The 22,301-nt window shown below is 42.9% G+C and overlaps 1 protein-coding gene across 1 annotated transcript in view; it reads right to left on the bottom strand.

Annotated features, from left to right (window-relative positions):
* rab8b (RAB8B, member RAS oncogene family) overlaps window positions 1-22,301 on the bottom strand; it is a 129,374-nt gene that overhangs the window by 11,670 nt on the left and 95,403 nt on the right. Inside the window, exons 3-6 of the mRNA XM_078535856.1 lie at window positions 15,341-15,401; window positions 14,128-14,205; window positions 2,971-3,060; window positions 2,793-2,858 (exon numbers count right to left, since the gene is read on the bottom strand). Of these exons, the coding sequence (XP_078391982.1) occupies window positions 2,793-2,858; window positions 2,971-3,060; window positions 14,128-14,205; window positions 15,341-15,401 (295 nt within the window). The remainder of the gene's footprint in view (window positions 1-2,792; window positions 2,859-2,970; window positions 3,061-14,127; window positions 14,206-15,340; window positions 15,402-22,301) is intronic.

The following is a 22,301-nucleotide window of genomic DNA, read 5'->3' as shown; positions in this document are numbered from 1 at the left end:
TTTCTAAATGCCCGGCTATAATCTCTTTAAAACCTTCCCCACTGCAGACGTCAAGTTAACATAATTTCCCATTTTCTACCTCCCTCCCTTCTTGAATAGAGGGGTTACATTTGCTACTTTCAAGTCTGATACAGCCTTTCCAAAATTTAGTGCATTTTGGAAAACGAACATCAACGCATCTGCTACCTCATTAGCCACCTCTTTTAAAACCCTAGGATGAAGTCCATCAGAACCCAAAGACTTGTCAGCCCACAACCCCATCAGTTTGCTCAGTACAGCTTCTTTAGTGGTTTCAATTTCACCAAGTTCCTCTCTCCCTTCCACCTCCTGACTTACAGCTATTACTGGACTGTTTTTTGTATCCTCTATATTAAAGACAGAAGCAAAATATTTTGTTCATTTCATCTGCCATTTCCTCATTATCTACTAATAACACCCTATTCTCATTCTATAAAGGATCAACACTCACTTTACTTACTCTTTTCCTTTTTAAATACCTGTAGAAACTCTTCCTATCCATTTTCACATTTCTAGCTAACTTCCTCCAATACTGATTTCTTTCTCCTGATTAATCTTTTCGTCATTCTGAAGTTCTTCACATTCTGTCCAATCATCTGACCTGTCACTCATCTTTGCACAATTATATGCTTTTTCCTTAACTTCTTTAGTTTACCACGGATGGTGGGTCCTCCCTTTAGAATCTTTTATAGTAGGAATATATGTATTCTGAAATATCCCCTCAAATGTCTGTCACTGCTTCTCTATTGATCTATCCCCTAGCCTAGTTTCCCAGTTCACCTCAGCTAACTCAGTTTTCATGCCTGCATAGTTGTCCTTATTTAAGTTTAAGACCCGAGGTCATTAATTAATCCTGTCACATTACACAATGCCAAAATAGCCTGTTCTCTGGTTGGTTCCAGGACATGCTGCTCTAAGAAACTGTCTTGGCTAGGGGCAGGTTGATGAAGTAGATGACCACATGAATGAGAAGGGAAATGTGGGAGGATCAGTAGCTGGGAGGGGAATAAGCTGGTAGGAAAGAACTGAAACTGACTGCAGATCTGGCACTCATTGCAAGCTCCAAGATGAAATCAAAAGGATGATCGCCCATGAAAAAGCCAGGGTTAGGTGCATCATGTTGAAGGTGTGCAATGTGACCACATGAGCTAAGAGACACAAGTTTGGCAGAAATGGTCCAACTATGTATATTTATTTATTCTTTCACAGGATTTTGGCTCGGCCAGCATTTATTGCCCATCCCTAATTACCCTTGAGAAGGTGGTGGTGAGCTGCCTTTTTGAACCGCTACAGTCCATGTGGTGTAGGTACACCCACAGTGCTATAAGAAAAGGAGTTCCGGGACAGTGAAGGAATGGTGATACATTTCCAACTAAGGATGGTGTGTAGCTTGGAGCGGAACTTGCAGGTGGTGGTGTTCCCATGCATCTGCTGCCCTTGTCCTTCTAGATGGTAGAGGTTGCGGGTTTGGAAGGTGCTGTCGAAGGAGTCTTGGTGAGTTTTTGCAGTGTATCTGGTAAATACAGCATACTGCTGCCAATGTGCATCAGTGGTGGAGGGACAGGATGTTTAAGGTGGTGGGTGGGGTGCCAATCAAGTGGGCTGCTTCATCCTGGATGGTATTAAGCTTCGGATGTTGTTGGCACTGTACTTACCTAGGAAGTTGCACAGTATTTCATCACACTTCCGACTTCTGCCTTGTAGGTGGTGGCTATGCTTTGGGGAGTCAGGAGGTGAGTTACTCGTCCCAGAGTTCCCAGCCTTTGATCTACTTTTGTAGCCACAATATTTATATGGCTAGTCTAGTTCAGTTTCTAGTCAATGATAACTCCCAGGATGCTAATAGTAAAGGATTCAGCAATGGTAATTCTGTTGAGTGTCATGGGGAGATGTTTAATTTTTTTCTTATTGGACTGATTATTAAAACTATTTTCTCAGCTACTGGAAAAGCTTTTGAAAGGACTATGCAGCCCACCATGGGCATTATCACATCCATATTTGAGTACTGCATTGCTTTTAACATGGTCAAATTAATTTTGCCGTCAACAATAATTAAGCCAATGGCTCTGAAACTCATGTGGGGGGTCCTCAGATCAGGCCCCTACCCTAATTTCTAATACACAGTTTCAGTTACTCAAAGGAAACAGTGGTATAATTGTGAAACATATGTTAGTATAGAGCAACAGAAAAATGAAGTCAACGAATATGAACAATGTTGTAAATCTGATGACCTTCCTGATCTGCCAGGACCCATCTGAAGCTGCCTCCCCCTCCCTACTTTCCCAGTCTAGGGGGAGGCAGCTATATCCCAGTGTGATGTACGCGAATCAGCTTTCTCAGTTACAGAATTATTACTGACTTCGTCTGAATTTTTATTGAGCCTCAGTTCAACAGCCAATTCCAGTCTTAATCCAACTGGGGGAATTGTTAGCCCTTGGGTTACACAGCATCGCATACGGCAAATTCATAATCAATGTTCAGCCATCAGATTGCAGGAACAAGGTTTATTACAGGGGGTTCATTAAAAATTGTTCCATAAAACCCCAACATCTAACCCTGCCAGAGTTATCTATAACAAATGTGTACACAGGATTTTCATTATAAACGTTTAAATTTAGAATGGAAACTGCCTATGTAATTTGTCACACTTTAACTACACTTTAGAATTTCAAGATCTGCTTTACGTTCAATATAAACTGCTTGGTTTTGCTCAGACTGTAGTGTGTAAATTTGTCACTGTGATCAGTACACAAATAATTCCTCAGATTTCTTACCTCTTCAACATTTATGCTGGATTTTGCACTGGTCTCCAGGAACTTAATCCCATAATCTATCGCTAGCTGGAAAAGCAATGATAATGATTATAAGTCACACATAGAAATAAGGCCAATTTATACCTGAGCCATAGGACTCAGTCTTAAATTAAAGGTGAATGATTTCTAGCAGCCTTACCTTCTCTCCTCGTTCTTTTGACACCTGCCTTTTCTCATTCATATCACACTTGTTTCCCAGTATCATCCTTTCCACATCTGAAGATGCATGCTAAGAAGGAATAATGACATTTTGCTAAATAGCAATTCATATAGATCAATTTTCAATCCCCCCATCTGTTGGGGTTCCAACAATGTTGATAAGAAGGCTACATGTTGGCAACTGACCTCACAATGTGCAGCATTCTATTTCAGAATACACATGCATCATCAAAACATTGTTCTTTATCCACAACAAGGTGTCTCGCTCCCCTACCTCCACCAAAGCAGCGAGGAACAGTTTACACTGTATCTCAGTTGGTGCTGCTGCTTTTTCACAAAACCCAAAGCAATGAGGAAATGGCTCATTTAACTATTATAAATCAGAAATATTTCTGCATTGAGGCACAGGCTGTTGCTACACCTACGAGGTGACAGCAAACATTCTCTCTCTCTCTTTTCCCTTTCCCTCTCTTGGCCCCTCCAGCAAAAAATTTAATGTTTTCAATTTTTATGCAAACAAGTTTCATGATATTGCCCTCAATGTCACTATGTTCCAGTGTTGAGAAAAATGAGCTTTAAACTTAAACAATTGCTCAGTAGCAAACTTAACCATGCATCACAGCTCATGTTGTACCACGTGCCATCACAAACTCAAAAGTTGGTGATTTAAAATGGAATCACCTCCTTCCACCAACTCATAACATTAAAACAAACGCTCATTCACGACATTGTATCTTTGCTTTGCTGCTTAGTAGCAGAAACGTTACCAACATCAGGCCTAAATACATTAAAGCCCTATTAAACTTTGAATTTCACAGGTTAGATACGAAGCCAAAACACAGTGGGTAAAACTTTTAGCCTGGCGGGCGGGTGCACGCCCGGTCCAAGCGTGAAATGACACGCGATGATGTCAGGCATGTGGCCTGACATCAACACGCACTCGCGCAACATTTCGGTTGATGGGAGCGCGTTGGAGTCAGCAGCACACCCGCCAACAATTATTAAAGCCATTAAAAAGTTAATTAAAAGAAATTTTTCGCTGCCTGTCCAACGTTATGGTTGGCAGACAGGTGAAAAGGCCAAATGCCTTTGCACTTGCTTATTAAACCTCATCCACAGGTGGGATGAGGATTCCAAAAGCAAATAAAAATCAAATAAAAGCTTTATTTTTTCATTAATAACATGTCCCTGCTCATGAGACAGAGTCACATGAGGGGGAATGTTTCATAACATTGATAAAATCTTTAATTTTTTTTTTAAAAATCAGTTCACCTCCGAGGCAACTCTCTGCCTCAGGGTAATTATGTAGTGCGCTCGCGTGCATACGCTCACCCTGCTCGCACTCCGCCCCTCGCCTGCCCTGCCCAGGCCACGCTGAGCGCTGCTGCGTTGGGTAGGCCTTAATCGGTCCGTCGGCATGAAATTGCCTTCCGTGCCCAGGCGTGGGCGGCGGTCAGCTTCCTAATCGGGAAGGGTAAAACTTTGCCCTGTAAATGAGTTTGGAAGATTCCCAATGCCGACTGCATGTCCAATTTATTTATTCACCTCAGAATTTTAAATACTGTGCTTGCTTATTCTGGTGAAGAATTGACTCTGGAGCTCTCTTGTGCAAGGTCCAACACTCCACTAACTGATGAGTTTTGGTGCCTCATTCTGTGCTGCATTTCATATCCTTGCTTAACATGTTGGCCAGAATTACATACTGTGGCCACTCCAGCGACTCCAGGGATCTGTGCTCTGGCAAAAAGTCCTAAGATCCAGTTTTTCTTACATTGTTATACAATCGCAGAGAGTTTCAGTGAACTATCCACCAACACCCTCAGATTCCTCCCCTGTAGCTCATGGCCATTTAGTTCGTATTCCTACCACATTCAGATTAAAAATAAGGGATATGGGAATACAAGACAGCTGGTGCAAACAGGATTTAAGTTTGTAAATTGAAGAAGATTATGGATTGAAGAGATTGAGGAACAGACTCAAGGGGCTGAATGGTCTACTCTTGTGCCTTTTTTCCCTATGAGTGCAGCAAGCAGCGAGGACTGAGCGGACTGTTATAAATATTTCCCAATGCTTTGTGGATGCAAATAAGCATCAATGCAGCAAGAGAAAATGTGTTAAAATAGAATTGGCTTTCATTTAGTAGATGATCTGAAAGCGGTAAGGCCTGGGCAGCACTATTTGAACCATTCTGCTACGTGCGGATTTTAAGCTGTGATGCATCTATTATAAATAAAATGCCACTTACGTCTCCTGAAATTTGAAGACAGTGAAGTTAAGAGAATAAGATACAAATTCTAAACGACCATGCCAGCAAGGGAAATGGCAGTCACTAAACTGGTCAGTGGAAGAGATGATGATCAAACCACATTTCTTTAATACTGTCACAAAAGTAGGATACAGCTTGACCAACTGCCTATGGACATAGTGAAATCTTTAGGAAGACCTGTGTTTTTTTTTAAACAAATGCATGTAAATACACTGATCAAAAGATGGCTGATACGGTAAAGTGACCACTTTCTAGAAAATTCCTACGTGGATTATACTGACAGACCTGTCCTGAGAACATGAAATTTTGTACCTGAAGAGGTGTCAAGGCCCACTTCAAACAGAGATACTTGAAAGAAAGTATGGAAAATGCAAAAAGCTCAGCTTTGCTGCTGTGTTGTGGAGACAATGGATGCCAGTCTTCAGCCAATTTGATTCACTCCATGTGATATCAAGAAACAGCTGAGGGCACTGGATACTGTAAAGATTATGGGCCCTGACAATATTCGACAATAGTACTGAAGACTTGTGCTCCAGAACTTGCCGCACCCCTAACCAAGTTGTTCCAGTACAGCTACAACACTGACATCTACCCGGCAATGTGAAAAATTGCCCAGGTGTGTCCTGTACACAAAAAGTGGGACAAATCCAACCTGGCCAATTACCACCCCATCAGTCTACTCTCGATCATCAGTAAAGTGACGGAAGGGATCATCAACAGTGCTATCAAGCGGCACTTGCTTAGCAATAACCTGCTCACTGATGCTCAGCTTGGGTTCCACCTGGGTCACTCAGCTTCTGACCTCATTACAGCCTTGGTTCAAACATGGACAAAAGACATGAACTCCTGAGGTGAGGTGAGAGTGACTGCCCTTGACATCAAGGCAGCATTTGACCGAGTGTGGCATCAAGGAGCCCTAGCAAAACTGCAGTCAATGGGAACCTAGGGGAAAATTCTCCACTGGTTGGAGTCATACCTGCACAAAGGAAGGTGGTTGTGGTTGTTGGAGGTCAATCATCTCAGCTCCAGGAGATCACTGCAGGAGTTCCTCAGGGTAGTGTCCTCGGCCCAACCATCTTCAGCTGCTTCATCAATGATCTTCCTTCCATCATAAGGTCAGAAGTGGGGATGTTCGCTGATGGTTCACAATGTTCTACACCATTCACGATTTCTCAGATACTGAAGCAGTCCATGTCCAAATGCAGCAAGACCCGGACAATATCCAAGCTTGGGCTGGCAAGTATTCATGTCACAAAATTGCCAGGCAATGAACATCTCCAACAAGAGAGGTTCTAACCATTGCCCCTTGACATTCAATGGCATCCCCCATCACTGAATCCCCCACTATCAACATTCACAGAGACTGCAGCAGTTCAAGAAGGCAGCTCACCACCACCAATTAGTGATGGGCAATAAACGCTGGCCTAGCAAGCGATGTCCACATCATATAAATGAATAAAAAAATCAAGAATCCAAAAACGCATCTCCTATTAATTTATATCTCAGAGTGTGTAAAGAAGTTTTGACATGAAAGCAAAAGTGTGTGTGGAAGATATGCCTATTCCCCCTCCCAGGAATACAGGGAAAAATGGGTTAAAAACTGGCCAAAGACTGTGTAAAGTAGATATTTATTCACTTAATATTACTGTGGGATACTGAAGCAGGGTAATGTGTGAGCATCTAGTTTAATTAAACTGCAAAGTCTCAGACTGCAAAGATTTGAATCATCAAAACAGGCATTTGAAATGGAGATGGGTAAGCTAGGAGGAAATCTCAGCAGATACACTGTGAATGGAATTTACATTTTTAGACAAGTTGAGAGGTTGTTTCATTTTCAAAAGGAAATGATAGGGTGTTTACAACTGGCAAGATAAATAAGACAACATTATTAAGTTTATTTTTCCCGGAAGTACTGGCCATAATGACAACATGAAAGATTTTTATATTCTGGGAAAAGTAACTTCCAAAGAAAGGTTGAAACAATGGGGTTTACAGATCAAAAGGAAGGAAATATATTGAAAGAAAGATGGAAAGCTGTATGGGGAGTGGCCATGTGAGACCTTGAAAGGTGCACTGTGTGAAACAGGCCTGTGAAAAAGCCTCTAGCCACTCTGGAGAAACTTGCTGTTCCAGAAAGCAAGGTTGTGTTAGAAACATAGAAACTAGGAGCAGGAGGCCATTCAGCCCTTCGAGCCTGCTCCACCATTCATTATGATCATGGCTGATCATCCAACTCAATAGCCTGCTCCCGCTTTCTCCCCATATCCTTTGATCCCTTTCGCCCCAAGAGCTATATCTAACTCCTTCTTGAAAACATACAATGTTTTGGCCTCAACTACTTTCTCTGGTAGCAAATTCCACAGGCTCACCACTCTCTGGGTGAAGAAATTTCTCCTCATCTCAGTCCTAAATGGTCTACCCCGTATCCTCAGACTGTGACCCCTGGTTCTGGACTCCCCCAACATCGGGAACATCCTTCCTGCATCTACCCTGTCTAGTCCTGTTAGAATTTTATAGGTTTCTGTGAGATCCCCCCTCATTCTTCTGAACTCCAGCGAATATAATCCTAACTGACTCAATCTCTCCTCATATGTCAGTCCTGCCATCCCAGGAATCAGTCTGGTAAACCTTCGCTGCACTCCCTCGATAGCAAGCACATCCTTCCACAGATAAGGAGACCAAAAATGCACACAATATTCCAGGTGTAGTCTCATCAAGGCCCTGTACAATTGCAGCAAGACATCCCTGTTCCTGTACTCGAATCCTCTGGCTATGAAGGCCAACATACCATTTGCCTTCTTTACCGCCTACTGCACCTGCATGTTTACCTTCAGTGACTGGTGTACGAGGACAGCCAGGTCTCGTTGCACATTCCCCTCTCTCAATTTAGAGCCATTCAGATAATAATCTGCCTTCCTGTTTTTGCCACCAAAGTGGATAACCTCACATTTAACCACATTATACTGCATCTGCCATGCATTTGCCCACTCACTCAGCTTGTCCAAATCACACTGAAGCATCTCTGCATCCTCCTCACAGCTCACCCTCCCACCCAGCTTTGTGTTATCTGCAAATTTGGAGATATTACATTTAGTTCCCTCATCTAAATCATGAATATATATTGTGAATAGCTGGGGTCCCAGAACAGATCCCTGCGGTACCCCACTAGTCACTGCCTGCCATTTGGAAGAAGACCAGTTTCTGTATTTCCTGTCTGCAAACCAGTTTTCTATCCATCTCAATACACTACCCCCAAATCCATGCGCTTTAATTTTACACACTAATCTCTTATGTGGGACTTTGTCGAAAGCCTTCTGAAAATCCAAATAAACCACATCCACTGGCTCCCCCTCATCAACTCTACTAGTTACATTCTTGAAAAATTCCAATAGATTTGTCATGCATGATTTCCCTTTTATAAATCCATGCTGACTCTGTCCGATTCTGCCACTGTTTTCCACGTGCTCAGCTATTAAATCTTTTATAATGGACTCTAGAATTTTCCCCACTACCGATGTCAGGCTGACTATAATTCTCTATTTTCTCTCTACCTCCTTTTTTAAATAGCGGGGTTACATTAGCTACCCTGCAATCTGTAGGGACTGTTCCAGAGTCTATAGAATCTTGGAAGATGACCACCAATGCATCCACTATTTCTAGCGTCACTTCCTTAAGTACTCTGGGATATAGATTATCGGGCCACGGGGATTTATCGGCCTTCAATCCCATCAATTTCCCCAACACCATTTCCCTACTAATACTGATTTCTTTCAGTTCCTCCCTCTCACTAAACCCTGTGTTCCTCAACATTTCTGGTAAGTTATTAGTGTCCTCCTTTGTGAAGACAGAACCAAAGTATGTATTTAGTTGGTCAGTCATTTCTTTGTTTCCCATTATAAATTCCCCTGTTTCTGACTGTAAGGGACCTAACATTTGTCTTCACCAACCTTTTTCTCTTCATATACCTACAGAAACTTTTACAGTCAGTTTTTACGTTCCCTGCAAGCTTACTCTCCTACTCTATTTTCCCCTTCTTAATCAAGCCCTTGGTCCTCCTTTGCTGAATTCTAAACTGCTCCCAATCCTCAGGTCTGTTGTTTTTTTTCTGGCCAATTTGTATGCCTCTTCCTTGGATCTAATACTATCTCTAATTTCCCTTGTAAGCCACGGTTTGGCCACTTTTCCTGTTTTACTTTTGCACCAGGCAGGAATAAACAATTGTGTTCACCCATGCGCTCTTTGAATGTTTGCCATTGCCTATCCATCCAAACGTCCTTTTAGTAACGTTTCCCAATCCATCATAGCCAACTTGTGCCTCATACCATTAGTATCCTTTATTAAGTTTCCTTTATTAAGATTCAGGACCGTAGTCCTGAATCAACTACGTCACTCTCCATCATGATGAAGAATTCTATCATATTATGGTCGCTCATCCCCAAGGGGCTAGATTGCCAATTATTCCTTTCTCATTACACAATACCCAGTCTAGGATGGCCTGTTCTCTGGTTGGTACCTCAATGTATTGGTCCAGAAAACCATCCCGTATACACTCCAGGAATTCCTCCTCTACGGTATTGTTACTAATTTGATTTGCCCAATCTATATGCAGATTAAAAGTCACCCATAATTACAGATGTTGCTTTATTGCATGCATCTCTAATTTCCTGCTTAGTGCCATTCTCAACATCACCACCACAGTTTGTTAAAAGCCTTGGAGTTCCATCGTCGAGTGAGAGAGAGAAAGAAGCTGTGAAATGCCTCCCTTATAGCAACAGTGGGCGCTTGTGGTAATATTGCTGGATGTTTTATAAATTAAGAAACTATTTGGACTGTAGCCTGAAAGGGGTGTGTAGTCTAGTTAAGTAGAAATCTTGGGAGAACTGTTATAAAACTAAATGTAACCGTTAAACTGTAATCTTGTGTGTTTAAGTGTTCTTTTCTTTTGTCAATAACGTTTTAATTTAATCTTTAAAATCTCTAAAGGTGGCAGTGGACTCATTACTTCTGACTTCAGTGCACAAACCTTCTCAGAATAAATACAAATTGCAAAATCACTTTGATAGCCTAGCCAAGTTTCCCTTTGGGGTTTGCTTAGCCTGGCAAATACCGCTCGCCATATCATAACAGTGACAGCTGAAAAGCAAAGCAGCAAGAAAGATCTCTTCTCTCTTGCTGGTAACAAGTGTGTTTTAACAGAAAGAGGCAACAAACAGGACAGCCTCACCAGTTAACTCTGCAGAGATAACCAGGTCCCCTCTCCCTCTGGGACAAGCCAACAAGCATCTCCAACAGACTGCAAATCAGCCAAAGTCAGCTCCACCAAAATCATCTAACCTAATGGCAGCAACATACCACATCTACTCCTCACGGACAAGCCCCAAGGACTGTGTTAGGCAAGAGAGATAGTTTATAAGTTATATATATATGTGTGTGTGTTAGGAATGAAATTTGATGTGTTTCTGTATTTGTGTTAAGAAAAAGGGGAAGTTCAGTTTCAATTACACTTTAAAAAGATGCCTGCATTGTAATGAGATTTTATGATTCTTGAAGGGAAGGTAGAAACAAAACTGTGCTGTTGCCTAGCAACAGGAGGTGCCACAGAGAGAGGAAAGTAGTTTCAATTCAGTTTGAGGGCAGTTGGTTCGTGTATGCTCCAAGGTTGAAAGGCGTTGCCAGCAGAAGCAGCATTGCAGAGGGACAGATAGCAAGTCCCAAACTAAAGCTGAAGCCAGGATTCCAGAGAGGCTGGATACTGAGAGAGGGAACTGCAGAGAGAGCAGATTTCCCAAAAGAACTGAGGAGTGAGACAGAAAGGATGGGTCCCAAGGCTTTCTAGTCAAAGGAAGAACAGGAGTCTGGAAGACGTCCTGTTCTGTGGAAGTGAAAGTAAGGAGCAGAGAGGAAGGTTCCAAGCATCAAGCTTACAGGGAAGAAAACTGCAGGAAGCAGGTTTAAAGCAATATAGACTTGCGAGAAGCCAGAGGTTAAAGGAGACAGCTGAAAGTCTGTAACTCTCTCATGTGAAGCAGTGGTGTTCTGTTAGCACAGCTGCATCAGTGAGAGAGTGTGCATAGAAGAAAGCCTGAACGCACTTGGTGATCCAGGGGAGAGGAACATTGGAAGGAGAGTTCAAAACCCTGGAGGTGGACTTTTGTGGAAGACATTCCAGAGTGAGTTCGAGGGTGGGGATTGGAAACTCTCGTGTTAAAGACGGAGTTCAGCAAGGCTGGTTGGCTCACAGTGTGACAAGCGTCTGGGGGGAGTTGAGAAGAGATCCATAGCATCTGTTTGGGGTGGCATAGAACAAAGAACAAAGTACAAAAAGTACAGCACAGGAACAGGCCCTTTGGCCCTCCAAGCCTGCGCCAATCATATTGCCTGTCAAACTAAAACATTTTGCACTTCCAGGGTCCGTATCCCTCTATTCCCACCCTATTCATATATTTGTCAAGCTGCCTCTTAAACACCACTATCGTACCTGCTTCCACCACCTCCTCTGGCAGCGAATTCCAGAAACTCACTATCCTCTGCGTAAAAAACTTGCCCCACACATCTCCAAAGTTTTCTCCTCTCACCTTAAATCTATGTCCCCTAGTATTTGACTCTTCCACCCTGGGAAAAAGCTTCTGACCATCTACTCTGTCCATGCCATTCATAATTTTGCAAACTTCTATCAAGTCGCCCCTCAATCTCTGTCGCTCTAGTGAGAACAATCCAAGTTTCTCCAACCTCTCCTCATAGCTAATAACCTCCAGACCAGGCAGCATCCTGGTAAACCTCCTCTGCACCCTCTCCAACGCCTCCATATCCTTTTGGAATATTGCGTGCAGTTCTGGTCACCACATTACCAGGTGTGGCCTAACCAAGGTTTTATACAGCTGCAGCATGACTTCCCAGCTTTTATACTCAATACCCCTGCCAATGAAGGCAAGCATGCCATATGCCTTCCTGACTACCTTATCCACCTGTGTTGCCACTTTCAGTGACCTGTGGACCTGCACATCCAGATCCCTCTGCCTGTCGATGCACCAAGGGTTCTGCCATTTACTGTATAATTCCTACAAGTATCTGTCACTTGGTTTCAGGTGCGGTGTGCCTGCTCACATGCTGTCTATTGGTTTACTTGGACTGGGTACTTATTGTGAACATTTAAGTAGAAGATAGCTTTTGCAACTTTTAACCTTACAATTGTGTATATATCTGTAAAGGTATAGTTATGGGTAAAGGAGAATTGTAATATAGTTCACTTTTTTCTTGTTTAATAAATGTTTTATTCTTTTATTAAAAGTTCATCAGCTGACTCCTATGACTCTTCAGTAGCCACTCTCCAAGTAGCTAAACAAAAAATAAAAGTTAGGGCCCATCAAGCTTGGTTCCACCCTGAGATCTGGCTTGTCAGGTAGTAACATCAGCTAGGATCATCATAACTGATTTGTATATTCTTTTTAACTTTTGTTTGGACTCTCAGCTTTCTCATTTCTGACATGTGCATTTGTGGTTGCGTGTGTGTCAGGTCTTTATTACTTTTCCTCAGGCTTTAGTAACTAACATAGTTACTCTTTCTTTTACTCAAGCAAGTCTGGTTAAATTGGCTCCTTATAGAAAGTTGGATTTGGATTGGGAAAAGGTATCCATGGGGAAAGAATTTTAAACAAACCTTTGTTGTGACCAACCAAGGGGGTTGAATAAAAAGGGGGGCCAGCTCCCTCCTCCTCACCAGGAGGAAGCTCTGTGCTCAAACTCAGGGTGTTAATGTGATGAAAGTGAAGGCTTCTTCACTGCGTCCAATGTTAGCATCAAGTACATAGGGACACTATTGAATAAACCAAATTCCATTTTTATCTAATGGAATTCTCATTGTCATTTGGAAATTGCATTTTAGGTAGTTATGCAGTTCCTTCACTGTCACTGGTTCAAAATCCTAGAACTCCCTTCCCAACAGCACTGTGGGTGCTATACCACTTGGACTGCAGTAGTTCAAGGTGGCAGCTCACCACCACCTTCTCAAGGGCAGTTAGGGATGGGCAATAAAAATGCTGGCCTAACCAGCAATGCACACGTCCCACGAAAGAATAAAAAAAAGATTCTTTATCACGAGTGATCGAATAAAATGCCACTTTTTACCAATCCCAAATCAGATATTCCCAACCATACTGGACTACAGGATGCAGATTTACATCGGAAATTGTGTTTGCATTGGCTTAGTGGCATGAAGCAGGCGCAAAACAGCGTCCTGCCAACCCAATACACCGATTCCTGGCCTGGCATTAAAAAAAACTGACATGACAAACTCAAGTTTAACCACATGGTCGTCGTGGAGTATCCCAACAGTACACGGAATTACTATTACATGGAACCGTGTCTTTTTTTAAAATCAGTGTTTTGGAGAACACATTCCACGATTCAATCTATTTTCCCTTAAAAAGCAGAGGCCAAAAACTGAGAAAAGTTCCTTCTACTTCCACCTCAGTATTGCAGGCCCAGAACTGGAATTTTTCAAACCAGCTGCCCCTGTAGTGGAAATCGAAATTTATTTGCCCATTTTATGCCATTGTTTCTCAAACTCGAGCAACTGATTTCATAAAGGCCTGATGCATCATGCAATCAGTATGGGTTTGATTCATTCCTAGGAATCATAGCTGCAAATAACAGCATGGTCCTCAATGCCCATCAATCCATTTCATTTAAATGAATGCTCACCATTTTAAAACCATTTCTCCATTCATTGATAATAACCATCTCAATGGCATTAAAAATGATTCAACAGTTAAACTCAAAATGCGTTAATTCACCTGTGGAAACCTGGAAAATGCATTAACCATCTGATTAATGTTGACAAATCTTAATGCCTTTAATAAAGCACACGCTCACCTCTTCAATATTCCTTATCCAGTTCTTTATATTGTCGAAAGACTTCTCATTTGTGATGTCATACACCAACATTATTCCCTGGAAACAAACGACAAATCAGACGGCACAGATTATACATTTCTACTCCGCTGCTTCCATCTAAAATCAGGATATGGCATTCATACTGTAAAATGTCCCAAGCTGACACCGAGCCACATAAGGAAATATTCAGACAGGCAACCAAAACCTTGGTCTAAGAGTTTGGCTTTAAGGAGCCGTAAAAAGAGGACAGAAAAGTAGAGAGATTTAGGGATGGAATAGTTGCGACATAGTTGTACACATAGCAATATTGCTTTGCTTTACCTTGAAACACTGGTGGCTACAAGTCTATAGATTGTCAGTATATAGCCGAGTAAGAGCAGATTCATAGAGAAACATTTATTTGGAAAGACTGCAGTTTACTTTCAGCCCTTGTAAAGTGCAGCCATTCCACTAACAAAGGTTAGTGAAAAAAACCTAATCAAAAAGATTGTACACAATTTTTAATGAAGTGAATGTTACCTCCCAGTTAAAAAAACCTAGCAGACAGCCCATTCTCGAGCTCTGCAAATTCCATTCAATAACTAGCTGCTACTGAAGGGTAGAAAAGAATAGATTACCTGCCTTACAGTGACCTCCATTAGACAGCTATAGCTAAATGCAATGTACAGAAAGCGCAGGCATAAACTTGCACCTTCCCAGCAGAGAGGCATCAAGAAACGTGTGGCCAGATGCTGAATTTTGAATTGTGCCATCACATTTCCTCCCCCCCACCCTACACGCATTAGGAGGGGGAAGGTATGTCCAACCCAAATATAAATTCACATATTTACCAGGTCCATTGCAACAAGCACGTGGACTGCGCTTTCTTCCCTTGCATTAAGCTGCTTGGCTGTTATGTGCTGTCCTGCCCAGGAATCGTCAGAAAGTGATGAGTTTCATCACATGCAAAGAAACAGCCTGCACCAGGCAGATAAACTATTGTTCAGTGCAATTATAGAGTATTTTAACCATGACAGAGCTCAGATGAACTGGACACTCAGAATGGGATGGTAACACTTTTGAAAAAAATAACCAGACAGTAGAAAGTGGTTTAATGTTTCCTATTAGGCTAAAACTCAAAAATAACTTAATTTGAAATTATACTTTTGTGGGGAGAAGCTAATTCAGAATCCAGCAGGCTGTATATGCTTACCATAGCTCCTCGGTAATATGCTGTTGTGATGGTACGGAATCTTTCTTGACCTGCTGTGTCCCTTAAATGAAGAAGTGGATAAATTGAGAATAGAGTTTATCAACCATTATAGAAACATTGTTGTGTGGCATCACCACCATGCTAAATGAGATAGATTGAACAGATCTAGTAACTCAAGACCAGGCATCCAGAGGTGCTGTGGGCCATCAGCAACAGCAGAGTTGTACTCAACCACAAATCTGTAACCTCATGGCCTGGCATATCCCCCACTCTACCATTACAATCAAGCCAGGGGATCAACCCTGGTTCAATGAAGAGTGCAAGAGGGTATGCCAGGAACAGTACCATGCATACCTAAAAATGAGGTGTCAGCCTGGTGAAGCTACAGCACAGGGCTACCTGCGTGCCAAACAGCATAAGCAGCAAATGATAGACAGAGCTAAGCTATTCCACAACCAACAGATTAGATCTAAGCTCTGCAGTCCTGCCACAGTAGTGAATGGTGGTGGACAATTAAACAACTCACTGAAGGAGGTGGCTCCACAAATATCCCCATCCTCAATGATGGGGGAGCCCAGCACATCAGTGCTAAAGATAAGGCGGAAGCATTTGCTACAATCTTCAGCCAGAAGTGCCGAGTGGAAGATCCATCTCGGCCTCTCCAGAGGCTCCCATAATCAGAGATGCCAGTCTTCAGCCAATTCAATTCCTCCACATGATATCAAGAAACAGCTGAAGGCACTGGATACAGCAAACGCTATTGGCCCCGACAATATTCCAGCAATAGTAATGAAGACTTGTGCTTCAGAATTTGCTGCGCCCCTAGCAAAGCTGTTCCAGTACAGTTACAGCACTGACATCTACCCTGCAACGTGAAAAATTGCCCAGGTATGTCCTGTACACAAAGAGCAAGACAAACCCAATCCATCCAATTACCGTCCCATCAATCTACTCTCCATCATCAGTAAAGTGATGGAAGGGGTCATCAACAGTGCTATCAAGCGGCACTTGCTTAGCAATAACCTGCTCACTGGTGCTCAGTTTGGGTTCCACCAGGGTCACTCCTGACCTCATTAGAGCCCTGGTTCAAACATGGGCAAAAGAGCTGAGCTCAAGGCATGAGGTGAGAGTGACTGCCCTTGACATCACAGCTGCATTTGACCGATTGTGGCATCAAGAAGCCCTATCAAAACTGGAATCAATGGGAATCAGGGGAAAACTCTCCTCTAGGTGGAGTCATGCCTAGTACAAAAGAAGTTGCTTGTGGTTGTTGGAAGTCAATCACCTCAGCTCCAGGGCATCACTGTAGGAGTTCCTCAGGATAGTGTCCTCAGCCCAACCATCTTCAGCTGCTTCATCAATGACCTTCCATCCATCATAAGGTCAGAAGTGGGGATGTTCGCTGATGATTGCACAATGTTCAGCACCATTCACGACTCCTCAAAAACTGAAGCAGCCCATGTCCAAATGCAGCAAGACCTGGATAATAACCAGGCTTGGGCTGACAAGTGGCAAGTAACATTTGTGCCACACAAATGCCAGGCAATGACCATCTCCAACAAGAGAGAATCCAACTATCACCCTTTGACATTCAATGGCACACCGTAGCTGAGTCCACCTCTATCAACATCCTGGGGGTTAGCATTGACTAGAAACTGAACTGGACTAGCCATAAAACTACTGAGGCCTGGTCAGAGGCCTGGTCAGAGGCCTCCTCTGCACCCTCTCCAACGCCTCCATATCCTTCTGATAATGTGGTGACCAGAATTGCACGTAATATTCCAAGTGTGGCCTAACCAAGGTTCTATACAGCTGCAGCATGACTTCCCAGCTTTTATACTCAATACCCCTGCCGATGAAGGCAAGCATGCCATATGCCTTCCTGACTACCTTATCCACCTGTGTTGCCACTTTCAGTGACCTGTGGACCTGCACACCCAGATCCCTCTGCCTGTCGATGCACTTAAGGGTTCTGCCATTTACTGTATAATTCCTACAAGTATCTGTCACTTGGTTTCAGAGTGCGGTGTGCCTGCCCACAGGCTGTCTATTGGTTTACTTGGACTGGGTACTTATTGTGAACATTTAAGTAGAAGATAGCTTTTGCAACTTTTAACCTTACAATTGTGTATATATCTCAGGGCGGTGAGTGGCTTGGAGGGGTGGTGTTCCCATCTATCTGCTGCCCTTGTCCTTCTAGATGGTAGTGGTTGTGGGGGCTGCACTCATCCAGACAAGTGGAGAGTATTCCATCACACTCCTGATTTGTGCCTTGTAGATGGTGGACAGGCTTTGGGGAGTCAGGAGATGAGTTACTCACCTCCACAAGGATTATGCAGTGATCACTCCTAATAGTACTGTCATGAACAGGTATATCTGCGGCAGCCAGGTTGATGAGGATGAGGTCAAGTATCTTTGACTTGATGCCATGAGACTTCATAGGGTCTGAAGTCGATGTTGAGGACTCTCAGGGCAACTCCCTCCCGACTGTATACCACAGTGCCTCCACCTCTGCTGGGTCTGTCCTGCCGGTGGGGCAGGACATGTTCAGGGATGGTGGTGGTGGTGCCTGGAATGTTATCTGTAAGTTGTGATTCTGAGTGTATGACTACATCAGGCTGTTGCTTGACTTGTCTGTGTGACAGCTTTCCCAATTTTGGCACAAGCTGCCAGATGTTAGTAAAGAGGTCCATCGTCTACCAGCCACAGATCAGGAGTGTGATGGAATACTCTCCACTTGCCTGGGGGAGTGCAGCTCCCACAACACTCAATAAGCTTGACACCATCCAGGGCAAAGCAGCCCGCTTAATTGGCACCCCATCCACAAACATTCACTCCCTCCACCACTGGGGCACAGTAGCAGCAGTGTGTGCCATCTACAAGATGCACTGCAGAAACTCACCAAAGCTCCATAAACAGCATCTTCCAAACCCACAACTGCTACCATGTAGAAGGACAAGGGCAGCAGAAACATGGGAACACCACCACCTGCAAGTTCCCCTCCTGATTTGGAAATATATCACCGTTCCTTCGTTATCGCTGGGTCAAAATCCTGGAACTCCCTCCCTAACAGTTAACAGCACTGTGGGGGGTACTTACACCACATGGACTGCAGCAGTTCAAGGCAGCAGCTCACCACCACCTTCTCAAGAGCAGTTAGGGATGGGCAATAAATGCTGGCCCAGACAGCGCCACCCACATCCCCGAATGAATTTAAGAAAAACAATGGAACCGCATCTTCCTGTGCTCCCATTATGTCTTCAATTATCCAGCTGCTAATAGGAATGCAGTGGGAAAGTCTCAGCTTAAACAACTGATGCCAACCTGGAGTTCCCCTACCTCCCTGTCTCGTCTGTAACTCTGGGCCCGCTGGCCCAATGTGTTCACGAGTCAAATTTGTACACTGGTATCAATATATCTCATATGCTAAATGGCTATATTCTTTTCTATTCTATTCTGCACAATTCTGACAATTACAGCACTGAAAAACACTTTCACACCTTTACACTTCCATCTTAAAGGCCATGGCATTCGCCACCCTCTCAATTACAGAACTATTCCAGCGATCCCAAAAGATTAAGCCTACTCATATTAAATTTCCTCACATATAGACTAGACCTATTGCTGCTGAATGACTAGTTGACTGTGCCTGTTTCAGCTGAAGAGCTGCACCTTTTTTTTTAAACTTTCTCAAGGATAACGTGCCCCAAATAGCTGGGGGCAGTTTAATTAATTTGTCCCAATTGGTCATACCACTAAACCACCCTCTCTTTGGCCCATTGCAGTGATAAAGTAGGGATATTTCTGGATTTTACTCCAACTTCGTAATAGAAGTAGTTATCTTAGGTTACCTATTTCAAAGCACTGCTCAGTCGTTGAGTTGCCTACAGTACCAGGCCAGCTTAACTGACCTGGAATTAGTTCAAATGGAGGCTGTGTGTTTGAGGTATTACATTTCTTGGCCAGCAGCTTAAGGTGCAAGTATCTGTTCATCAGTATTCTATGAAATAATGACCAACAGTTTGTCTCTGATTACTGGTGATTATAGCTCTTAATTAAGAGCAATTTTGGCACAAGGTCTAGAACAATTGAGGCAGCAGGGGGAAACTCTTTCGAGTTACCAACAGTCACAGATTGCAACCTCTTTCGAGTACAATCACAGTTCTTGGTTTTCCGGGAGTGGGACATGAACCCACAACCCTCTGATTCAAAGGCGAGGGTGCTATGAACTGAGCCACAGCTGACACCTCCCAGGCAGCAGGGGGAACTCGGTGTGCAGGTACATAGGTCATTAAAAGGTAGCAGAAAGTCAAATCAGGTCACAAGAAAGACAATTGGAATCTTTGGTTCTGGATCTAGAGGCAGGGAATACAATAAAGAAACAATAGCAAGAAACCAATGTTAAACTTGCACATAGTATTAGGTTGCACTTGAAGTACTTTGATAAACTTTGTAATCGAAAGGATGTTATGATCTTTGGCCAGACCTCAAGCTGTTGGTGAGATTCGGTTCAGGGCCAATAACATTTTGTTTAAAGTAGACAAAGTTTGAGATTCAAGATGCTTACTAACTGAATAAAGCCACAAGATTCCATGAGTTTTGAACAAACAAAAATAAATTTTACTACACAAGGTTAGAAAGATAAAACAATTTACAATATCTATTTTATAATCTAGCATTCAGAGTTCGGCATGCGGTATATGTGAATTCACAGGCAGACTGTGGTCAAACACACCATACTACACAATAAATAACAGATGCGACCAAAATGAATTCCAAGAATTTCTCAACAAGCCACCCAGGCGTTAATCACACTGTGAGCCAACCATTCTCACAAACTTTTGTCTTTCTGACAAAGGTTTCCAATCTTCACCTTTGAAGATCTCACCTTGGAATTCTCTCCAAAAGTTGCTCCCACTTGGGCAGCTTCAGCAATGGCCCACCTCATAGGGTTTCAATCTCACCTCCAGAGATTATGTGCCCCTGGATTTTGAGTACAGTCAAGCATCAACTTACAAATACAATTTCAGTTCTTTGGTCGTGCCAAGCAGAACACCACGATCCCAGAGGTGCAGCACAGAGTCACCAGCCTTCAGCTGCCTTCTCAGATCTTAAGGACTTCTTCTGAGTCCTCTTCAATTATCAGAGCTTCTCCCGAATCCACTTCACGTAAAGTCTGCTCCCCGCAGCTCTTTCTTTAATTGGAGACTGTCTCTCCTTTTCTTAACTCCTCTGGGACCTGGCCCCATCCCTTGTCCCTTACCTCTTGGACACTTCTTGGCTGACTGGTTCAAACTGACCGTTCACCGACCTTTGAACGGATCTGGTGATTATCAAAACACTCCAAGAGGGTCCCACCCTTGTCACTAGGCAGGAATAAATACAATAAGCAGAACACTCTGTACCTTAAATGTTACAATGTCCACAGACAGCAAGCTTACATAGCACACACCCCGAATGAATGTATTTCATAACAACAACATATAAAGATGGAAACGTAGTTTTTTTGTATGTCACCAGGGATTATTGCTAGAAAACTATTTTCCTCCTACTAAAACTGAGTAAAAGAAAAAAGTGATACATGCACTATACAGTGCCTTTCATGTTTCAGGATATCACAAAAGACTTCATGGCTTGTACACACTTTTTTTGGGGTGTTGTCACTGTTGTAGGAAACATGGTGCCAGTTTGCACACAAAGTTCTGACAAACAGCAACATAATAATGACCTGGTTATCTGTTTTCTTGATGATAGTTGAGTATTAACTTGTCTTTTGGAAATAACTACCCTGGTCTTCGGAATAGTGCCGTGGGATCTTTTAGATCCACCTGAGAGTGGATGCGGGGCCTCGAGTTCATATCTCAAGAAGGTTGAGAGGGATTCTGATAGAAGTCATCTCTGATAGAAGTCATAACATAACCTATTATCATAATAGGTTATGATAAAGTAGCAGCTTAATAACAGTGGTCACCACAAAGGAAAGCTGTCAGCTAACCACCCAAAAAGAATAATGAAGAAGTTAGCAATTTTTTAAATAAACATGCACACAGGGTGGTTAGAATGTGGAATTCCCAATCATAATCTGGTGATCCCTTATAATGCCTTCAAATGAATTTGATATTGCTTGAACAAAGTGCAAGAAGGTGGGGGAAAGTGAGAAACTGGATTCTCAGCACATTTGGCGGGTGGGTGGGGAAAACATGCACATTTGACAGGCTGAACAGCCTGCTTCTGTGCCATATCATTCCACCATTCAATCCCTAGAACTCAATTTGCCAACACTGCTTCTGGAGAACTGCATTACAAGAAAGGAAGGAAGAAATGTTTGCATTTCATATAGCATTTTTACTGACCACTGGACTTCTCAAAATACTCTATATCCAATGAAGGAAACACAACTGTAAGTAGGAAATACAACAGCTAAATGTCAGCTCAGCAAACTTTTACAAACAGCAATGTGATAATGGCAAGATAGTTTGCTTTTTGTGTTGCTGATTGAGGGATAAATATTGGCCAGAACACCAGGGATAACTCCCCTGCTCTTCTTTGAAATAGTGTCATGGGATCTTTTAGTTCCACCCAAGCAAGCAGATTTTTTTCCCTTATTCGTTCATGGGATGTGGGCATCGCTGGCAAGGCCAGCATTTGCTGCCCATCCCTAATTGCCCTTGAATTGAGTGGCTTGCCATACCATTGCAGAGAGCAGTTAAGAGTCAACCACATTGCTGTGGATCTGGAGTCACATGTAGGCCAGACCAGGTAAGGACATTAGTGAACCAGATGGGTTTATTTTTATATGAATGGTTTCAATTCCAGATTATTACTTGAATTCAAATTTGAACCCTTGCCCCCAGAACATTAGCTTGGGCTTCTGGGTTACTAGTCCAGTGACATTACCACCATCTCCACCTTGGTATAATGTATTATCTGAAAGACGGCGCCTCCAACAATGCAGTGCTCC

The sequence above is a fragment of the Cetorhinus maximus genome, unplaced genomic scaffold (genome assembly GCF_964194155.1).
Source record: "Cetorhinus maximus unplaced genomic scaffold, sCetMax3.hap1.1 HAP1_SCAFFOLD_704, whole genome shotgun sequence".
NCBI lineage: Eukaryota > Metazoa > Chordata > Chondrichthyes > Lamniformes > Cetorhinidae > Cetorhinus > Cetorhinus maximus.
Note: the sequence above shows the minus strand (reverse complement) of the source record. Positions and strands in the feature narration are given on the sequence as shown.